Source organism: Vanacampus margaritifer, chromosome 1, assembly GCF_051991255.1.
Source record: "Vanacampus margaritifer isolate UIUO_Vmar chromosome 1, RoL_Vmar_1.0, whole genome shotgun sequence".
Classification (NCBI taxonomy): domain Eukaryota; kingdom Metazoa; phylum Chordata; class Actinopteri; order Syngnathiformes; family Syngnathidae; genus Vanacampus; species Vanacampus margaritifer.
In genome coordinates, this window is record NC_135432.1 from 59,708,747 (window position 1) to 59,727,018 (window position 18,272).

The 18,272-nt window shown below is 38.9% G+C and overlaps 1 protein-coding gene across 5 annotated transcripts in view; it reads right to left on the reverse strand.

Moving 5' to 3' along the window:
• Positions 1-32: 32 nt before the first annotated feature.
• Positions 33-18,272, reverse strand: part of LOC144044172 (regulator of G-protein signaling 6-like) — a 40,929-nt gene continuing 22,689 nt past the window's right edge. For 3 of the 5 annotated variants that reach the window (XM_077558422.1, XM_077558413.1, XM_077558431.1), the window contains exons 3-17: positions 12,545-12,644; positions 10,817-10,867; positions 10,637-10,743; positions 9,824-9,875; positions 8,102-8,166; positions 7,452-7,528; positions 6,351-6,432; positions 5,465-5,539; positions 5,275-5,376; positions 5,024-5,196; positions 4,038-4,163; positions 3,740-3,926; positions 2,326-2,415; positions 556-618; positions 33-381 (exon numbers count right to left, since the gene is read on the reverse strand). In XM_077558422.1, the coding sequence (XP_077414548.1) occupies positions 331-381; positions 556-618; positions 2,326-2,415; positions 3,740-3,926; positions 4,038-4,163; positions 5,024-5,196; positions 5,275-5,376; positions 5,465-5,539; positions 6,351-6,432; positions 7,452-7,528; positions 8,102-8,166; positions 9,824-9,875; positions 10,637-10,743; positions 10,817-10,867; positions 12,545-12,644 (1,401 nt within the window). In that variant the 3' untranslated portion in view covers positions 33-330. Of the gene's footprint in view, positions 382-555; positions 863-2,325; positions 2,416-3,739; positions 3,927-4,037; positions 4,164-5,023; positions 5,197-5,274; positions 5,377-5,464; positions 5,540-6,350; positions 6,433-7,451; positions 7,529-8,101; positions 8,167-9,823; positions 9,876-10,636; positions 10,744-10,816; positions 10,868-12,544; positions 12,645-18,272 lie in introns of all 5 variants that reach the window. The other 2 variants (XR_013291203.1, XR_013291201.1) reach the window with 2 other exon arrangements.

An 18,272-nucleotide genomic window follows, 5' to 3' on the forward strand; every position in this document is an offset into this window, starting at 1 on the left:
GGACCCATGCTGAGCAAATCAAACAGCCTTCATTCATTTTCCAAATAATGTGCTTTTATTAATACAGCCATACACAGTATACATCGATATAAAATATAAATGTATCCGCTTATCCAACAAACAACCCATTGTGTAAGGAGGCTCCGTTGCCATGCCATGTTTTAACGTCCCTTCCCGTCTGCGCTCACGTCCCGTCACCGCGTCTGGTCTCGGAAGTCCATCTCAGCAGGCTCAGTACAGCGTCGGCGTTCGGGTGCCGACGACCAGCTCTGTCCCGTGTGGTCGCCCCTCATTGGGGGGGCTCACCGCGCCCCCCGCAAACAGAGTGTGTCAGGATGACTGCATCAGGCCTGATAGACGTTTGCCCGTCAATGACTTGCCCTGGAAAAGCCATTCCAGATAAAAGTTACGTTGAATACGTTCGTGAGTATTTTAAGATGCCTTAACTGTTGCAAAGTTTAAATGCAGGTGACAGCGTAAAAAAAAAAAAATGGTGATAGCCGAGGCAGCCATTTTGTGCCAAGCGAGTGAACGGCCTGCCGTCGGACCACTTACCACACTGCGCGTGAACTTCTCCAAGGAGGTTCGGCGGCCTTGTTCAGGGTCTGCAGGTTGTTGCTATGGGAGGGGCATTTGGGGTTTGGGTCAAGGACAGGGGTCGATGAGACGGGCGGTGATGTTATTAAAGGGGGGGGGGGGGGGGGGGGGGGTCAGGAAGTGCAAAAATGAAGGGTCAAGGACACAAACGGGGAGGGTTGAGGGTGGCAGGCAGTGGCAGGAGCGGTGTTGCGACAGCAAGGGACAAAAAGGCCGGCGTGAGCACAAGTTGCTAGAAAGATCCACATTACACTACAACAGTGTTCTACAACAGAGAGAAAATGGAGTTATAAGCAACAAAACGCATTACAATACACATCTGCCTATATCTTTTTTCAGAAAGAAGAAGAAACTAAATTATACTTACTATAAAAGAGTGATTACCAAATTTGGTCATACAAAAAAAAAAAAATATATATATATATATATATATATATATATATATATATATATATATATATATTTAAAAAAGAAAAAAATATATTTTTTAAATTTATTTGTTTAAAAAAAAAAAAAAAAAAAAAGGAGAGCAATGATGATGTCAAATCGAATGAACAATACTAAGCTCTCCTGAAAGAAAAAAAACAAAAAACAAATTTGGTCATAGGCATCCTGAATTATGAAACGCGACTTGATACAGACTCAATTTTCAGTGAGCACAGAAATAACATTTTAAACTTAGTTATGCTTTTTATTAAATGAGCTAAGAAAATCAAGCACAATATTCAGTTTTTTTAAAAAGCAAGTAAATAACTCTTTTGACATCAAGACATGATTTACTACTTTCAGTTTCTCACAATCTGCAAAATTGAACATTTTAAACAGTGATAGGTTAGCATTAAAAGTACCATTTTGTTTGAAATGCTTCTAAATATTAGTGTACTGTATCAACCAGATGCTGTTCATTTAGGGTAGCTGTGGCATAAACCAGATTAGATTTTTTTTTTACTGGTCCAATACACATTTGTTAAAGCGACGCAGAAAATTTCATCGCTACTGCCACCTGTGGCTGAAAAACGAAACTGCATTTTCCCTTCTGCACATGATGTCACATCCGCAGACAGACGGCGGGAAATTTGAACCTGAATTCCGTCTGAAAACTTTTGGACAAAGGCTTGCAGGAGCAGCCATTAAAAACAGCTAAAATGTTAATCTACTAATTAGAAGATGTTTCAGTCATAAATGGTCAAATAAAAAGGCTATTGTAAGGTTATTTTTGGATATTTTTTCCTTAACTAGATCTAATAGATTACTTGAGCAATATTAGAAACTGCTTAATTATGTTATACAATCCTACAATTTAGAAAATACTTGTAAGCTCAAAGCTTTATTGGCAAAAAATTGTAACAGTAAAAAGCTTTACTTTCATAAATGGCACCAGATTTTCCACTTCTTTACCTTTTTATTGGAGCCAGAACATTTGATAAAATATGTCTCCCTGCCCCAGATGGACTTAATATTGACATTTTCAAACAAAAGTCATTTCCGTTGTTTGAATATAAAAGAACATTTGGTGATTCAAACGTGTAGAAAGTTTCCATCCAGTCACATTTTATGTACACTGGAGTGAGAGTACTTTTAATGGCTATTAAAGTTTTAATGATGTGTTAATCATGTCATAGTTTGCCTCACTGGTGGCGACTGCGCTCGCATAGCGAAAGAAGCAATCAAAGCCGACGTGAATGAGGAATGCAAGACATCAAAGGTCAGTGAAGGTCACAAGCTCACCTTCTTTCTGGCAAACAGGAGGTCTTGGTAGATGTTGGATCGCAAAAAGCGTGCATAGCTGTCACTTTTCATCAGTGTGAAGATGTGCTCCTGAAATGAGGGAGGAGGAGGAAGAAGGGAGAGGAGGGAGGAGGAAGAAGAAGACGAAGAAGGAGGAGGAGGAGGAGAAGAAGAAGAAGAAAGGGGAGGGTTTGAAGAAGGAGGGAGAAGAGAGAGGAAGACGAAGGAGGAGGAGGGGGAGGAAGAGAAGAAGGAGGGAGAAGAGAGAGGAAGATGAAAAAGTAGACGGAGGAGGAGGAAAAGAAGAAGAACGAAGATGAAAAAGAAGGGAGAAGAGAGGAAGATGAAAAAGAAGACGGAGGAGGAGGAGAAGAAGAGAGAAGAAGACGAAGGAGGAGGAAGACGAAGGAAGATGAAAAAGAAGATTTTGAAAAAATACATTTATTTGCCGCTCTTATTTACATTATTTTCCTAAACACACAGGTCGGCAAAGAACAATTCAATAAATAGACAAAAAAATAAAATGCTTTCACAGCAGAACATCACTAAAACACAGCACCTCTTCATTCACATCGGAGGAGAAGAAGGGAGAGAAGAGAGGAAGATGAAAAAGAAGACGGAGGAGGAGAAGAAGGGAGAAGAGAGAGGAAGACGAAGGAGGAGGGAGAAGAGAAGAAGATGAAAAAGAAGACAGGAGGAGGAGGAGAAGCAGAAGGGAGAAGAGAGAGGAAGATGAAAAAGAAGACGGAGGAGGAGGAAGAAGAAGGAGGGAGAAGAGAGAGGAAGATGAAAAAGAAGACGGAGGAGGAGGAGAAGAAGAAGGGAGAAGAGAGAGGAAGATGAAAAAGAAGACAGAGGAGGAGGAGAAGCAGAAGGGAGAAGAGAGAGGAAGATGAAAAAGAAGACGGAGGGAAAAGAGAGAGGAAGACGAAGGAGGGAGAAGAGAGAGGAAGATGAAAAAGAAGACGGAGGAGGAGAAGAAGAAGGGAGAAGAGAGAGGAAGACGAGAGAGGAAGATGAAAAAGAAGACGAAGGAGGAGAGAAGACAAAGGAGGAAAAAGTGGAGGAAGGGGAGGAAGAAGAAGTAAAAGAAGGAGGTGGAGAAGAAGGGTGTGACACTTGAAAAGGACCTTATCCATGCAGGATGGACCAATGGAGAAATTTGTGGATTTGACTGTCTTATGAAGACAACTGTACAATCCAAGCTACTTTATTTCTATAGCACATTTCATAAACAAGCTATACTATAAAACTAAATATTAAAAATAATAATAATAATAAATAAATAAATTGTCTGTTATGCCATCCTTGTGGTGGAAATTGATTAGTCATGCCTGAAGAAGACCGTCAAGTCCACAAGGCCTCAAGGTTGTTATGGCAACAGTTTGCGTGAGGAACGCGCGGCGGTCGTCACCTGAGCATCCTCAAAGCTGTAGCGCCCGGGGTCTTTCAAATTTTGGCTGGTGCGCTCGTAGCTGTGAGAGTCCAGGTTAATGGAGCTCGGCGCTCCCTCGGCCAGAAACTCTTGCCAGATCTCCTGCGCCCGAGAGGGGACGTCCTGCAGCGGCTGACGCTTCAGATCCTGCACTGCCAACCAAAACCTGAAAGAAAGAAAAAAGCCAGATCCAGCAAAATTGCTTTCTTTCCATTAATACAGACTAGTAAAAAAAAGAAAAAGAAAAAAAGTCTAGTTTCAAAGACCACCATCTCACCGCAAGTTCTCCGAGCTGAACTCTGACTCGAGGAACTTCAGAAACTGGTCTCTTCCTGCTGGGTCTTTTAGCATCTCTTCTAAGGAGAAGCCCCACTTCTTCACTCGCTGCTGGGTGGGCTCATGACTGTTCCAAACAGGACAAAAAAAACAAAACAATGATTGCAACTAAAATAAAAACTAAACTGGACATAATTAAAATGTCACTGAGATTGAACCGAAAAAAAAAAAGAAAAGCACAGGGCTCACGGACTATTAACTACATTTAGCTTAGCATGCCGGTCTGTCTGCTTTAAAGTGGAAGTGAACCTTAAAAACATTTCTTGACAATAATGTTATACGTGACATCACTAGTCTAAACATGCCATTGTGATTAATATTACATTTGTGGAATATGAGTTATGAAGCAAAATCCAGCCATTTTCATCCATCTCAGGGGGCGGCCATTTTGCCACTCGCTGTCGACTGAAGATGACATCACAGTTGCTCAGGGCTAAACCAACGACCAATTACAGACCACCTGTTTTCTGAAGCTGAACTGTGATTGGTTGTTATCTGAGACCTGAGCAACATTCGGGTGATAATGACCTCAAAATTAAAGTTTTACTTTAATTTTTAGAGTGTAGGTAACAACCAATTACGACTCGCTTGTTTTCTGGGTTTGGGCAGATTATTTCCTCAGCACGCGTGATGTCATCTTCAGTTGACAAATGAGTTTTTAAAAAGGTATCGTTTATGAAAAATAATCATATTAATTCTGGACAAAATAACTTTTCTGCTTGCTGTCTGCTTCTCAAAATCAACAGCAAAAATTTTATTTTTACTATCATATAAAACCTTTCATACTGAGCAAGTGCAGTGTGAAAAGGGCTACATAGTAGTGATAAGAAAATGAATTAGCCAATTGGAAGACAAGATGCTAAAAACATGCTTAGCGGTTAGCCGAAAAACCTGCTGAAAACCCTCAGAACTCCCGTTCCACCATACCTTGCCTCCAGGTCCCAAAAGGTGGTATCGTCACTGATCCAAGGGTTGGAGGGCTCGACGGCTGACACGAGTGGGTCGTACTCCATGAATTGTTCAGTGTAGCCCATGAGACTGTCGGCCACTTTGGAAACCTTCATGCAGTGTCGGCCCAGCTGGATGTTGAGGAACGAGATCTGACGGAGAGATCCAGTAATGAGAAGCTATCAATCGTTATATAATGGACCTGCAGGGGGCACCATCATTTACCGTACCTCTTTCTCAACGTCCTCTTGGGTGAGCTTTCTGGCTGGCGGAGAGCTGATGTGGACTGGACTCGGCTGGCTCTGCCCATCATCCGGCACCCCGTAAACCGACTGGGGAGGTCGTGGATATGAACGTGAGCTTATTAACGGCAAAAACAAAACAAAAAAAAATCCTCCAACTAGTTTGAGCTCGTCTCACCTTTTTCACCCTGTGTGGGTTCTTTTCTCGCCGACACTTGCGAATGTCCATCTCGGTGGTGTTGACGCAGCCTGGCTGTGGAAGACGGGTGAAAGCGATTCAGAGTTAGATCACCGACATGTGCCGTTTGGCGTGCTAAGTGTGAAGCAGCTTCGGATCCGTGTACATGTTAGAATTTTGGAATTCAGTACAACCACAGATGCCAATTATTGTGTGCAAATCGCTATAGATGCATTTTGCAAAGCAAATTTGGCTATCACAAGTTCCACTCTGGCCAACCAATCAGAGGATGAAAAAATGCTGATCTCATTGCGCGCAAGTTAGCTCGCCCTGTGAGGCGAATTTGGTTTGGAATCTAAGAACCAAAAAATTGTCAACTTTGGATGTTTCGTTGGAATAATTTTACATCCATAAATGTAAATTTCTAAACTGAAAACCTTTATTCCATATTATTTTTGATTGAAATTGCAAATTACTTTAAGTCTCTGAAATTGGCAACGAACAAGAAATGTCAATTAATATCCATGCAGAAATATTCAAAATAACTATGTGTAATACTATATGTGCTTTTATTTGATGTTTTTACCCCCGATTGCCTGATATTTATAATATACATCTATGTTCAATAATTGTTAAAAAAAAAAAAAAAAAAAAAAAGTGAGGCGAATTTGGACTAGTTAATCAAGTCCAATTTGGTCAGTTAAATTCATTTTTTCACTGATCTATATAATGTCAGTCCCCATTTGGGACTAGTATTTTTTTTTACAAATGATCAAAGTGTTGAAAATGACAAAAAATGCTACAAAAATAACACTGTTGGGAATAAATCAATCCATGTTTAATTTCTGTTCTCATTTCAGCAGTATAACTTTTGGGAGTGACTCACCACTGGTCGATGGACATCCCAGAAGGCCCTCTCTTGGCTATCCAGGACCTTCCTGTCTGCCTTGTCCTTCTTTCTGTCGATTCTGATTAAAAGAGAGAGCGAGGGGTTGTCCTTTTTAGGGCTAAAAAGTGGCAGTTCCTCATTAGATTAAAAAAAATAAAAATACTTAACCGTTGCTCATTGCGTTAGCTTGTACACATGAAGCAGCGCTAACTAGTTCATTGCTCACTGTTCGTAATCACTAAGTCCATTGGGCTTTGTGGTAAAAAGTAGTGTGCCTGGCAAATTCTCCCTAACAACCATAATTTGGTACATAAGCACATGAGACCATTAATTTAGAAAAAAAAAAAAAATCCATAAAATAAAATAAAACTCCATCTATGTTAGCTGGTAAAAACAAGTATCAATGCTGTTAGCTCTTGGCAATTCTCAGTCATATTAAGTGGCATACATATGCAAAGTATTTAACTTTAAAATTAAAAAAACCCTTCACTGGAAAAGTACACTGAAAAAAGTACTAGCACATGATTAAAATTTGGTGAACTGACAATTTCCCGTTAAATATATAGAATGTTAATTCAAAACATTTTAATTATGATGTATGTTTGCGTTAATTAAATTAATGTACATTATAAGTACGGGTGCATTTAAAAACTGGTCAAAACAATAGTCTGGCAAAATGTTACTAAATAATGCAATTTTGACAAAAAGTGGTTCTGATATCGGGGTTTAACTCAAAATGACTCAATCTCATTGTAAAGCGCTTTGGTCCCAGTCCTTTGCAAAACAAAACCCCCCCCAGACATAATTCAAATAGCTTAAAAAAATAAATAAAAATAATAAAATAAAAAATGAAGAAAATCAACCAATGTTTTTAAGTGAGTATTTTTTTGTTGAAAATGCACTTTCACCATAAAGACGGCAAAATGCGCTTACAGATGCTATCCAACAGAGGGCAGTGTTGCAAACATAAGTGCTGTGGCGTGGATGATGAATATTTGTGTTGTAGTCCAGGAACGTAATTGAAGCGAGGAACCCAAACATGCACGCAGCCACTGGATTACTTTGCATTTATACAATAGTTCCACACTGATGACTCACTTGACTTGAGCTTCAGCCTGCATGAAGATGAACTCCCACTTCCTGGCGAAAGCCCTTTGCAGGCGGGCAAGGTTCTCCTGCAGGATCCAATCACACAGCGTGAGGGAACATCTGTTCACATTGCCTCAACGGTGTGCGTATACTGAGATGTGTATTCAGCAAATGCATTTAATTCCATGTAACCTAAAAGATGACTTGACTCTTGAAGGACAACAGTCACATGATCTGGTTGCAATCTGTGCACACACCTATTGTATTCGAGTCTACTTCATAAAAGTACTCAGCAAGCATCTGTCATCAAAGCGGTTATGACCCCATTACAAAGAGGAAAAAAAAAAAAAACATCAAGCGGGTGTTAAACGGGTGAGCCTAATGAGGCCCGCAGCCATAAAGTGACCTGGATATGACAGAGGGGAAGTAAGCTGGACAATACTCGCAGAATCATTGGAAATATTACCGCACGCTGGAGTGCTCTTTTATCAGAATGAGAGCTCAGTGAGATGGCCAGTAATTCATTTGCCAGTAAATAACCGCACTTGGTGCTCCTAAAAAAAATCTACGAAAAGTATTTGCTAGATGACATAAAAGCTGGTAATTCAATAATGGCATTTTCTGGGAAGAGAGTAAAACGTCAGCGAGCAAATACTTACAGCCTCATAGTCGGCGAGCTCCAGCCTGGCTTTGTTCTGCATGGTGCGTTTGCACAGGTAGATGGCTGCAGGGCCACATCGGAGAAAAAGGGCAGAGGCGCTAATTAGTTTGTTTTCAGAAAACTAGATCATGTTCTACAAAAGGATGCCACGCAGACAGAAAAATGTCAGATTTTACAGTTGCCCGTGAGTATGACGGTGTATTATTTCCAGTCACCTTGCGAGGAAAAAAAAAGAAGGCGATATTTAAAGTCATCATGGCAAGATTTTATTTTTTATAAAATACACTGTCAGGACAACATGTCTGTATTTCTTCAAGTGAGAGAATTCTACTAGTTTACTTAAAAATTCCCAATATCTGTGCTGTGATTTATGCCTGCCACCTTGTGGCAAGTACTGGTATTACAATTCAAAGTTGCTCAATAACAGTATTTTTTCTCTCTTCTTTTTTAATGAATCAAAGGCAAGACAATCACATTGTGCTGATGTTGTCCCATTCTTCGTCTCTAGGGTCCTATTTACTCAATATGAGGAAGTACGTGATGTGATAAGCACAGACGATGGCATGTAATTCCTTTGGCATCTCAGCTCTGACCATCCTTCAGCTTTCACACAATTTCTGAGGGAAGCAAATGCCTAATTTAACATGCAATTCATTTTCTTTGTTGCTGTCACTTCTTTTTAACGTGTTAGATTAATAAATGACATAATTAAATGTGACCTTTCTTGCTCTGACCTTCGGCTATAGACGTAAAAAATTCATTTGAACTATTTCTATTAGTTTCACATTTTTTTCCCACTTTTGTTAAGAGTATGAAAACCTAGACATTTTTTTATTGTACGTTTAGAACAGATATAACATTTGTGATTAATTGTAAGTTAACTATTGAAGTCATGCGATTAATTATAATTAAAAAAAATTATCGTCTGACGCCCCTCATTTTTAAACAATATTTTCTTTTGTTTGATTAATTATTTAAACTCAAGATTAATCACAATTTTTATATCTGTTCTATATGTACAATGCATTTTTTCCTAGGTTTTCATACTCTTGTCAACAAAAAGTGGAAAAAAATGTGAAACTAATAGAAATAGTTCAAATGAATTTTTGACATCTATAGCCGTCAATGGCAGTGAATGAATTAATAGTTGAAACAACACATTAAGACAATGGAGTCACACATACAGCATGTACATCTTGTGTGGGCGTGGCTAGAGAGGCTAAGTACAGGAATTATTTTGGGACCTTAAAAAACACATTACACCTGGTGTATTTAAAACAATCACATGATATGCCTTTCAGTCCACTATCGTGATGCTAACATTAAATAGCCTTTCATGTTGCAGTGCAGATTGGTGCAGCAACAAAACAATACTCAGCCATTTTCTTCATCCTCTGCATAGATCACTCAAGCATAATATCAGGGAGTGTTATTTTACCGCCAATACAATAATTACTTTTTCGCCTTTTCTATTCATTTCAATGGGAAAAGATTGAGTGTTTTGAGTTACGAGTATTATCTGGGAACAAACTGGACTTCTATCTCAAGGTGCACAGGTGAGTCAAACGTACGGGTCAGAACCAGACCATCATGGGTCCAATTTCGCCCATCGGGACAGAACGCATTATCTGCAATTCTTCAATGAATTTTTTATGCTAATTCAATCCATCGGGGGAAAAAAAAAAGTGGCTTTTAGGTGCACAGCGCACACGCGACTCACCATAGTCTGTGTTCTCGGGCTCCCAGCAGTTTGAAGGCCAGAAGTACGGCGACTGGAAAGAGATGGATACATCTTTGATCTTATATCATCAGCATAGCATTCTTTGGAGTTGAGGCAAACAATCGCTTTCTGCAATCTTATTGCCATGTAATTTCCTCCCCCACTTCTACATTTGCCTGCAAACGCAACTCCGTTTTTTGACGCTCCCTGTCGTATCTGTGAAGTGGTAGCTATATTCTCCGCTATCCATATTTAATTATCTCTCGCAACCGATGTTACACACACTTAGTTCATTCCCAAGCCGATTAATAATTCATTGCTCCTATCTAGCATGCATTCTTAATAGCAGAGCAGAATTAGAACTTGGTGATATTTTAACATCTTTCAGCAGCAGTTCGTCAAAGAAGAAAATGGATGATGACTTCGCTTGTGTTGATAATGAACAGACAGATTAAGATGATTTTAATCTGCATTTAATCTAGTATCTCTGTTGTAATAGCCAGAAACAGATGCAGATCATTAAATCTATGTGTAGCTATGACTGGGCAATAAAAAGTTAAAAAAAAAAAAAAAACTGCTTCCATAGTTGAAAGCACATTTTCGCTGATGTTTGAAAAAGTACAGTCAGCCAAGTTGGCAATTTGACGTCATAGCAAGGAGCAGCTTGGGATATTTCTTGTCCATGTGACGAAAAAAGGTCAGCACTTCCTACATTGGAAGCCACTAAGAAAAAACAACAGTTCCCGAGTTCCAAATTGAATAGTAAGCTTAGCGAGGATTCCCGTCACAGCGTCGCACAATAAATCCGCTCACCTGAAAGCGGTAAAGGGTTCCGTCATCTTTGAGCGCCAGCACGTGGTCCGAGATGGGGAAGATGTAGCCGTGAGCCGCAATCAGACTTCCCAAGTGGATGGCCTCAGCTGCGGAGACAAGCGAGGCTTTTAAAAGCAAGCGCCATTGTGCTTGCATGTAATGACTTCGCCGTGCACATACCTGGATCCTCTATAGAGAGGTTTTTCATCAGCCACTGAACAATGTCCGCACCTGTTCACGGGGAGAACATTGCGTTAAACGGGTCACGGCACCACGTCTGAAACCGTTTGCACAAAAGTTGCAATCGAAAGAGAAATTGGCTTTGGTTCCAGGTCACAACAGTCTAAAACGGACGTTTCAGAGGACTTCAGATGAGGAGCAATAGCGAATGAAAAAAAAAAATATATATATATATATATATATATATATATATATATACACCCCTAATTTTTACATTTTAAATACAAAAAGGTGAGAAGAGGGCCTTGGGTGAGCAGAAAACTCCCAATAATATTCAGAAAATTTATTTGCTAGTGAGGGAAGATTAAAAAAAAAATATATATATATATATATATATATATATATATATATATATATATATATATATATATATATATATATATATATATATATATATATATATATATATATATATATATATATAAAAAAAAAGGTATATGATGAAGTATAAGATGCGCACAACATTAAATATTTATATAATGCTTTAGATAATAAAGCTAAATGATTAAAAAGTAAAAAAATATATAATAGGGCCACCATTTTTCTTTGCAATATACATTTTATATTTAATACAGAGCAATGATTGTTTTAAGAGTTAATTTTTGTGACAAACCACAGACAGGTGCGCTGTGAAGAAGAAGAAAAAAAAATCAAATTTCACTTTAGTCAATTGTCTCAAACTTGCAGCCCGGGGACAATTTAAATTAAATTAAAGAATATAGAAACAAAAAAGAATGCAATGCTGTAATAAAAAAAAAATATTAAATATATAAATTCATCTTGTTCACTTTCTGAAGAACTGCTAATGTCCTGAAATGCTTTTAATGAAGACTAAGAAGATTGTAGTAGTTGTATTTTTTATGAACTCTTGAACCCCTTTTAAAAAAGTAAGAGCTGTAAAAGAAAGTGTAAATGTATCATACTTAGATTTAATACATTTAAACTGGGTTGAAAGGTATGCACACTTTGATCATTTACTTCAGTGATTCTTTTGAGGAGCACCTCATTTTTTTTCACCACACTGAGAAAGGCTGAAATCTGCCTAGCAACATGTAGCTAGACTTGCTAGAATTTGAGTGATAGCTTTGTGATTTAAAAAAAATAAAAATAAATCACATTCTTTGTATTTGTATGCTGTAAGACAGGAGAAAATGGCAAAAAATGAATAAAAACCGTTTTCCCGTTATATCCTACCATTATTTTTCACATTAAAACATCACTGAGCAATGCTGCCGGTCATATATCTAAACATGGATTAGCTTTTCTCTGCTCCAGGACAGCATATTATTGCTTCATATGCTCAGCAGCGGCTGCAGAGCGAGATTGGAATGCCGTCGGGGTGAGACGTGACTCAACCGGCCAGGAGACAAAGATGATTCATGGAAGGCACACATGAAGGATGGCGGCGCCTACACACAAAAACACAGCAGCGAGGCAAGTGGTGGCATTACTGCGCGACAAGGTCAGCAGGCCCACTACGGGCGCTCTACTCAGTGACGGAGGTCTTATGGGCGATGACATCAGCGGTCTCCAGCTGTGACAGCGGCGATCTAAATGAGCCCCCAAAAGCTTTGCGCATTGAGAGTGGTATGTTTGACCACATCTATCATCACATTACCGAGGGCGGTGTCACTGATGCCGAACATGTACAGAATGTGTTGCGCTCACCTGATGCCACACTCGGGATCTTGGACAGGAAGCTTTTGACAGTCCGGATGGAGACACCTCCCGCTTTCTCGTCTTGTATTCTTGTCACAATGTCTTCAATCTGTGAGGAGGAGGTTCGCATGTTATATAGTTCAGGGACCGGGCAATTTAAAGGCCCACCATTTTTTAATCAGTGCTACTCAGGGGTCATGAAGGGCCACGCACTTCCTTCCCAGATGTGACAGAAAAGCTACTTTCGATATGGACAAAATATGTGTTCTTAATACATTAAATTTTTCATAAATTATGAATGCATACCATTGAAGGACAGCACAAAACTGCACAACTACCACCTGTTAAGTCATGTCTACCATCTAGTGGTGGTATTACAACCTAAAACTACACAATACATATTCAGTCTGGCACCCACATATTTTTCCCATAATTTACACAATTGATTTTTTTTTTTAGCCCCCCCCCCCAGAATATTTTTCCCAAATTGCCAGCTGTTTATCGTTCAAATCGCAAATAAAATGATTTTTGGAAAATTTATGGAGCTTGTTAAAATACTTAAACTAGAAATAGTTTAAGTTATATAATAATTATATAATAATTTAATAATTAGTTATATAGCAAAATCCAACTGTTTTTAATCCATCTCAGAGGACAGCCATTTTGTCACAGTTGCTCAGTACGACCAATCACAGCTCACCTGTTTTCTGAAGCTGAGCTGTGATTGGTTGTTACCTGAGACTTGAGCAACTGTGATGTCATTTCCACTCTACAGCAAGTAGCAAAATGGCCGCCTTCTGATGTTGATAAAAAATGCTGGATTTTGCTGCTTATTAACTCATATTCCACTAACGCAATATTAACCAAAACACCATATTTAGACTAGTGGGGCTGCATAGAACATATTGTCAAGAATTTTTGGGGAGGTTGACTTCCTTTTAAAGGATATATAGTTCTCACTGGCCTTGAGCCAAACCCAGGAAATACATTTATAATGAACTAGGACAGAGAACTTTTAACCTCATGTGTCAAAATAAAATGTCCTCCCAGAAACGCGGAAGTCCCAGCAGCTATTTCCTTCCATTTTTATTTCCCGTGAAAGTAAAAGCCCGACCTTGTGCTTTTGCCCATTTCACGCACTTAAGCTGTATCAAGTTGAGAAAGGTCGAGTGACGAAAATGCTGCCATAGGCGCGGATCAACATTACACAACCAATGCCGCCAGAGCCCCAAACATTCCACACCCGGCATCTAAAATTAGGCAATACACGTCACAAAGTCACAAAACAAGGAACACGCTCCACAAGGGACCAAGTGACAAAGACTCAAGGACAAGCACATCGTTTTTTTAAATCAAGTTTGTAAAAGATGCGACCGGTCAAGTCCTTGAAATGAATATTTATGAGCAGTAGCCTGGTCAGGTCAACAACTGCTGTGCGGCATCTAATAGAGTTGTACTAGAAATCAATGGACATCAAAAACAAGTCACGCTGTCAGCAGATTGTTTTGCCTTTTTAGGGCTCAATGGTAAGCAATAGAGATAGAAAGATATGCTTTTTTCAGGGCCGATACAGATAATCGGTAGTCAGGGAGGCCAATAACCGATATACATTTGCAGGAGAGAGAGAAAAAATGTTGGTGTCAATTTTTTTTATAAAATAAAAACTCCAGCACATGTTTATTAAACAGCTTTTGTGATTTGCAACATGATAAAGGTTTTGTTTGCCAACTCCCAAATAGACACTAATTCGCGGGCTAACTTTTAGCTCGTGGGCTAACCATTCACCCAAACGCTAACCCCGGGATAACTCCCAAATAGCCACTAAAAAACGGCTATTAGGTTAGCCCGCGAGCTAACAATTAGCTCACGGGCTAACCTAGTAGCCGTTAATGTGCGAGCTAGCCGGTTAGCTCGCGGGCTAACCTAGTAGCCGTTAATTCGCGAGCTAGCCGGTTAGCTCGCGGGCTAACTGTTCACCTACACGCTAACCCTGTGATAACTTCCAAATAGGCGCTAATTGCTGCTTATTGGCTGTTAGCGCTGCACTAACACACCATGGAGAGGACTCATTATCAAGACTTCATCACAAACTCAAAATGACCAAAAATGTCTCAAATATCCATTCATGGACGTTTTGTAAACAATTTGGCATCTGCACCACCAGCATCTAACACGGACATCATTTGTGATCAATTCAACAACAAAGCAAGATAAAGTCCTTTTGGCCTCATGACATAATGGACCTTGGAGTTGCGGCGCCGTGAGAAGAAGTCATTATCTGCCTTCAGGATGTCGGCACATGAGAAACATAGCACCCAGTTAAGAAGGGCACCTCCTATCTCTTGGATGTACGCTCTAATGGCAGCTGTGGAGGATCTCTGAGAACAGAACATGGCTGCGAGCGTGCGATAACGTGTCTTTGTTCCTCGCTGTAACTATTATCTGAAGGACACTTGTGCAGCTCACAAGCGTATATATACACACGTACGGTATATTTGGATTTGTGTGCAAATTGCTATGAAGGCACGGAGCTTTAAAAAGCAGGGCGCAGGCCATGTAATCTTTAATAGCTTGCTGTGCTGCTATATAGATGAAACAATTCGATAGGGTTCAGCGTATGTGTAATAGAATTTGAATCATCACAACCAAGGGTTGCAAAATGCTCTTTTTTTTTTAATCACAATAAGGCTGTCCAATGGAAAACATGCAGCATAACTTTTTGGGGATTCATGTCCATCTATTTTCTTAAATGCTTGTCCTGACTGGGATCACAGGTGATCTGGAACCTATGCCAGCTGGTTATAGGCGTGGCCGACAGCCAATCATACAAAAATAAAATAAAAAAATCATTGGAATTTGGGAGGGGTGGAATTTAAGAAAGGGGTTTAAGTTGTAGTGAGCAGAGAGGACGACGACGCCATTCATTTAGCATAACGGAATGTTAAGCATTAATGAATTAAGTAATAATAATAACAACAATAAACACAACCACTGCTTTATAATGGCAATTTTTTTCCAATACCTACCATAAGGAAAGTTCAAGAAATTCATAAAAAACAAGCTGCCTGCTTTGATTTCAATTCATAATTGTATAGGCCATTACTCAAGACGTCAATGCTTCATACAACATGCTTTCTTTAATTAGGTGACAAACAGGAAATCCATCTCAACTCATTCACTGCTATAGACGTCCAAAATTAATTTGAACTATTTCTATTAGTTTAACTTTTTTTCACACTTTTGCGAAGAGTATGGAACATATATATATATATATATATATATATATATATATATATATAATTATTTTTTTTACATTTAGAACAGATAAGATTTGTGATTAATCGTGAGTTAAGTGAAGTCATGAGATTAATTACGACAACAAAAAAAAAAATCACCTGACACACCTAATTTTTAACTTTTAAAATAAATAATTGTACTGTAATTTAGAAAATTGTAAATCTTTTCTTAAAGATTATTAAAATTTAAGAGCGTCAGGTGATTAAATATTTTTATCGTAATTAATCGCATGACTTCAGTAGTTAACTCACAATTAATCACAAATGTTCTATCTGTTCTAATACAATAAAAAAAAAATCTAGGTTTTCGGGAAAAGAGTGGGAAAAAATGTTGAACTAATAGAAATAGTTCAAATGAATTTTTTTTACATCTATAGTCGTCAATGGCAGTGAATGAGTTAAAGGGTCATGTGCGACATAAACATGATGTGATATAGGCGGGCTGTTAGAAAAACTCATTAATTTAAAACCCCGTGCCCTTTTCAAACCACGTAGGCCGGTAATGAAGCTATTAAAGCAGCCCGGTGTTGTGCAATGAGACTAGAGTATAACTGAAATGTGAACTGCAGCCCACCCCCTTTGTCACCCGTGACTGGACTATAACTATCAACATTTGCAAGATTTTACCTCAACTGCAATTCAGATTTGATCATTTTGTATTATCTGTAGACATGCTTAGAATTCACTACAGTGTGCATACTGTAGCTAATTACACTGGTGAGCCAGTCAGTTGGTATAGACCACAAAAAAATAGTAACATTTGTCACCTGCTAAATCTATATTTGGATCTTAATAGCTAAAAAGGAGATCCAGCTTCTTCTGGATCCAAGGGAACAAAATGATACAATCATTCATAAGCACAACAAATTATAACTTGATCTGAGATTTAGCAGAAGTGTCAAAACATGATAAATGGGATTTTCCAGGTTAAATCTCAATTGCTACAAAATGCACAATTGGATAAGCGAGCGCTAATAAAACTTGGCTTGACCTAGCTTTTTTTCCCCCTTACATTTATATCAACTATAAATTCCTACTGTAGAAGTTATTTGAATTTTATGCATTAGTTGTACTCATCTCTTCAAAGTGTGGAATCTCCTCATCATCCAAAAGAGAAAGTTCATGTTTGAAAAAGTTGCACACAAATATGCAAATGTTATGAAAACCAACGCTCGTGGTGGAGGCGGTACATTGTTAATTAGGGTTTATTGCGTCATCTTTTATTAATTTTATATTAAACATCCCATGCGTTGGTGGGCACTCGTACTGTAAATGCATTTTGTCAGTGAATAGAAAAGTAAAACTATCCCCGCAATTTCAAGTTTACGTGATGGCAAAATGTATTCTTAAAAATTCTAATTTCTAAAAGTGTATTAGCCTTTATATAGTCAGTTTATACACATTACTACATTGTATCACTAGTATATTATAGTTTTTTTTGTTTGTTTTTTGGCTGATTAACTGAGGCTACAAACTCATGAGTATATCAGTATAAACTCATAATATCCACATGAACCAAACGGCTCCCCTGTTTTCTTTATTTGAGCCATGATTGGTCGGGACGTGAGCCCTTAGGTACTTGTGATGTCGACAGCAAGTGACAAAATGGCTGCCCCCAAAAGAAAACAATTGACTTTCCCATTAAGCGGGTTTTCCCTGTACATTACATTCAAAGTGTTCAATATTTTTCCTTGTACTGATATTGAGCATGTTCGTTCATTTCAGCAGTTACCAAGTGTAACTGCTGTTACTTATTACAAACACATTTTACCCATTTCTACCTCTACCCATATGGAACTTATTGTCCCTGAATGCCAAAATGTACAGAACAGCTTAGTGTCGTCAGACGTTTCCAAGTGTTGATTATTTTCTGTCATTCAGGCTACAGTGATATGTTGGAACGCACAGCATGACAGTATTTGCTCAAATGTCTGTCATATAGTGTTAAACCATGGAGTGAGTGTGTGCCGCCATGATTAATAAACTGTTGACTTTCACTGAAGTGGACCCACACAGTGACACCACCAAGCGAGGAGGTGACGATGGGCATGAGCCTGCCGCCCGTCTGTTGAGCTGAGAAATTTCCTGGTTAGCTTGCGAGCTAGCGGCTAGCAACTCTCTCCATGACACTGAAAGCTTTGACAAAGTTCCAGACACTTTGTAGTTCAAACATGTAGGCATGTGTGGACACAAGAAAGATGCTACTTTAAGTGGTATTTGACTGACGATTGATGGGGGTGTGGTTTCAGCATTTTCAGCAGGTGGCCCCTTGTGCTAGCTAGCTAGCTTCCTAGCAGGTAAATGAGCACCCGGGGAGCTAGCTAGGGAGCACGCTAGCTAGCACCTGCGGCTAAAGCCAAACTGTAGCAGCGTTTTTACTTTCTGGACTTGGATTTGCCAACTCTGATTTTCAGTAGACACAACCGGTGTTTTTGATTAAT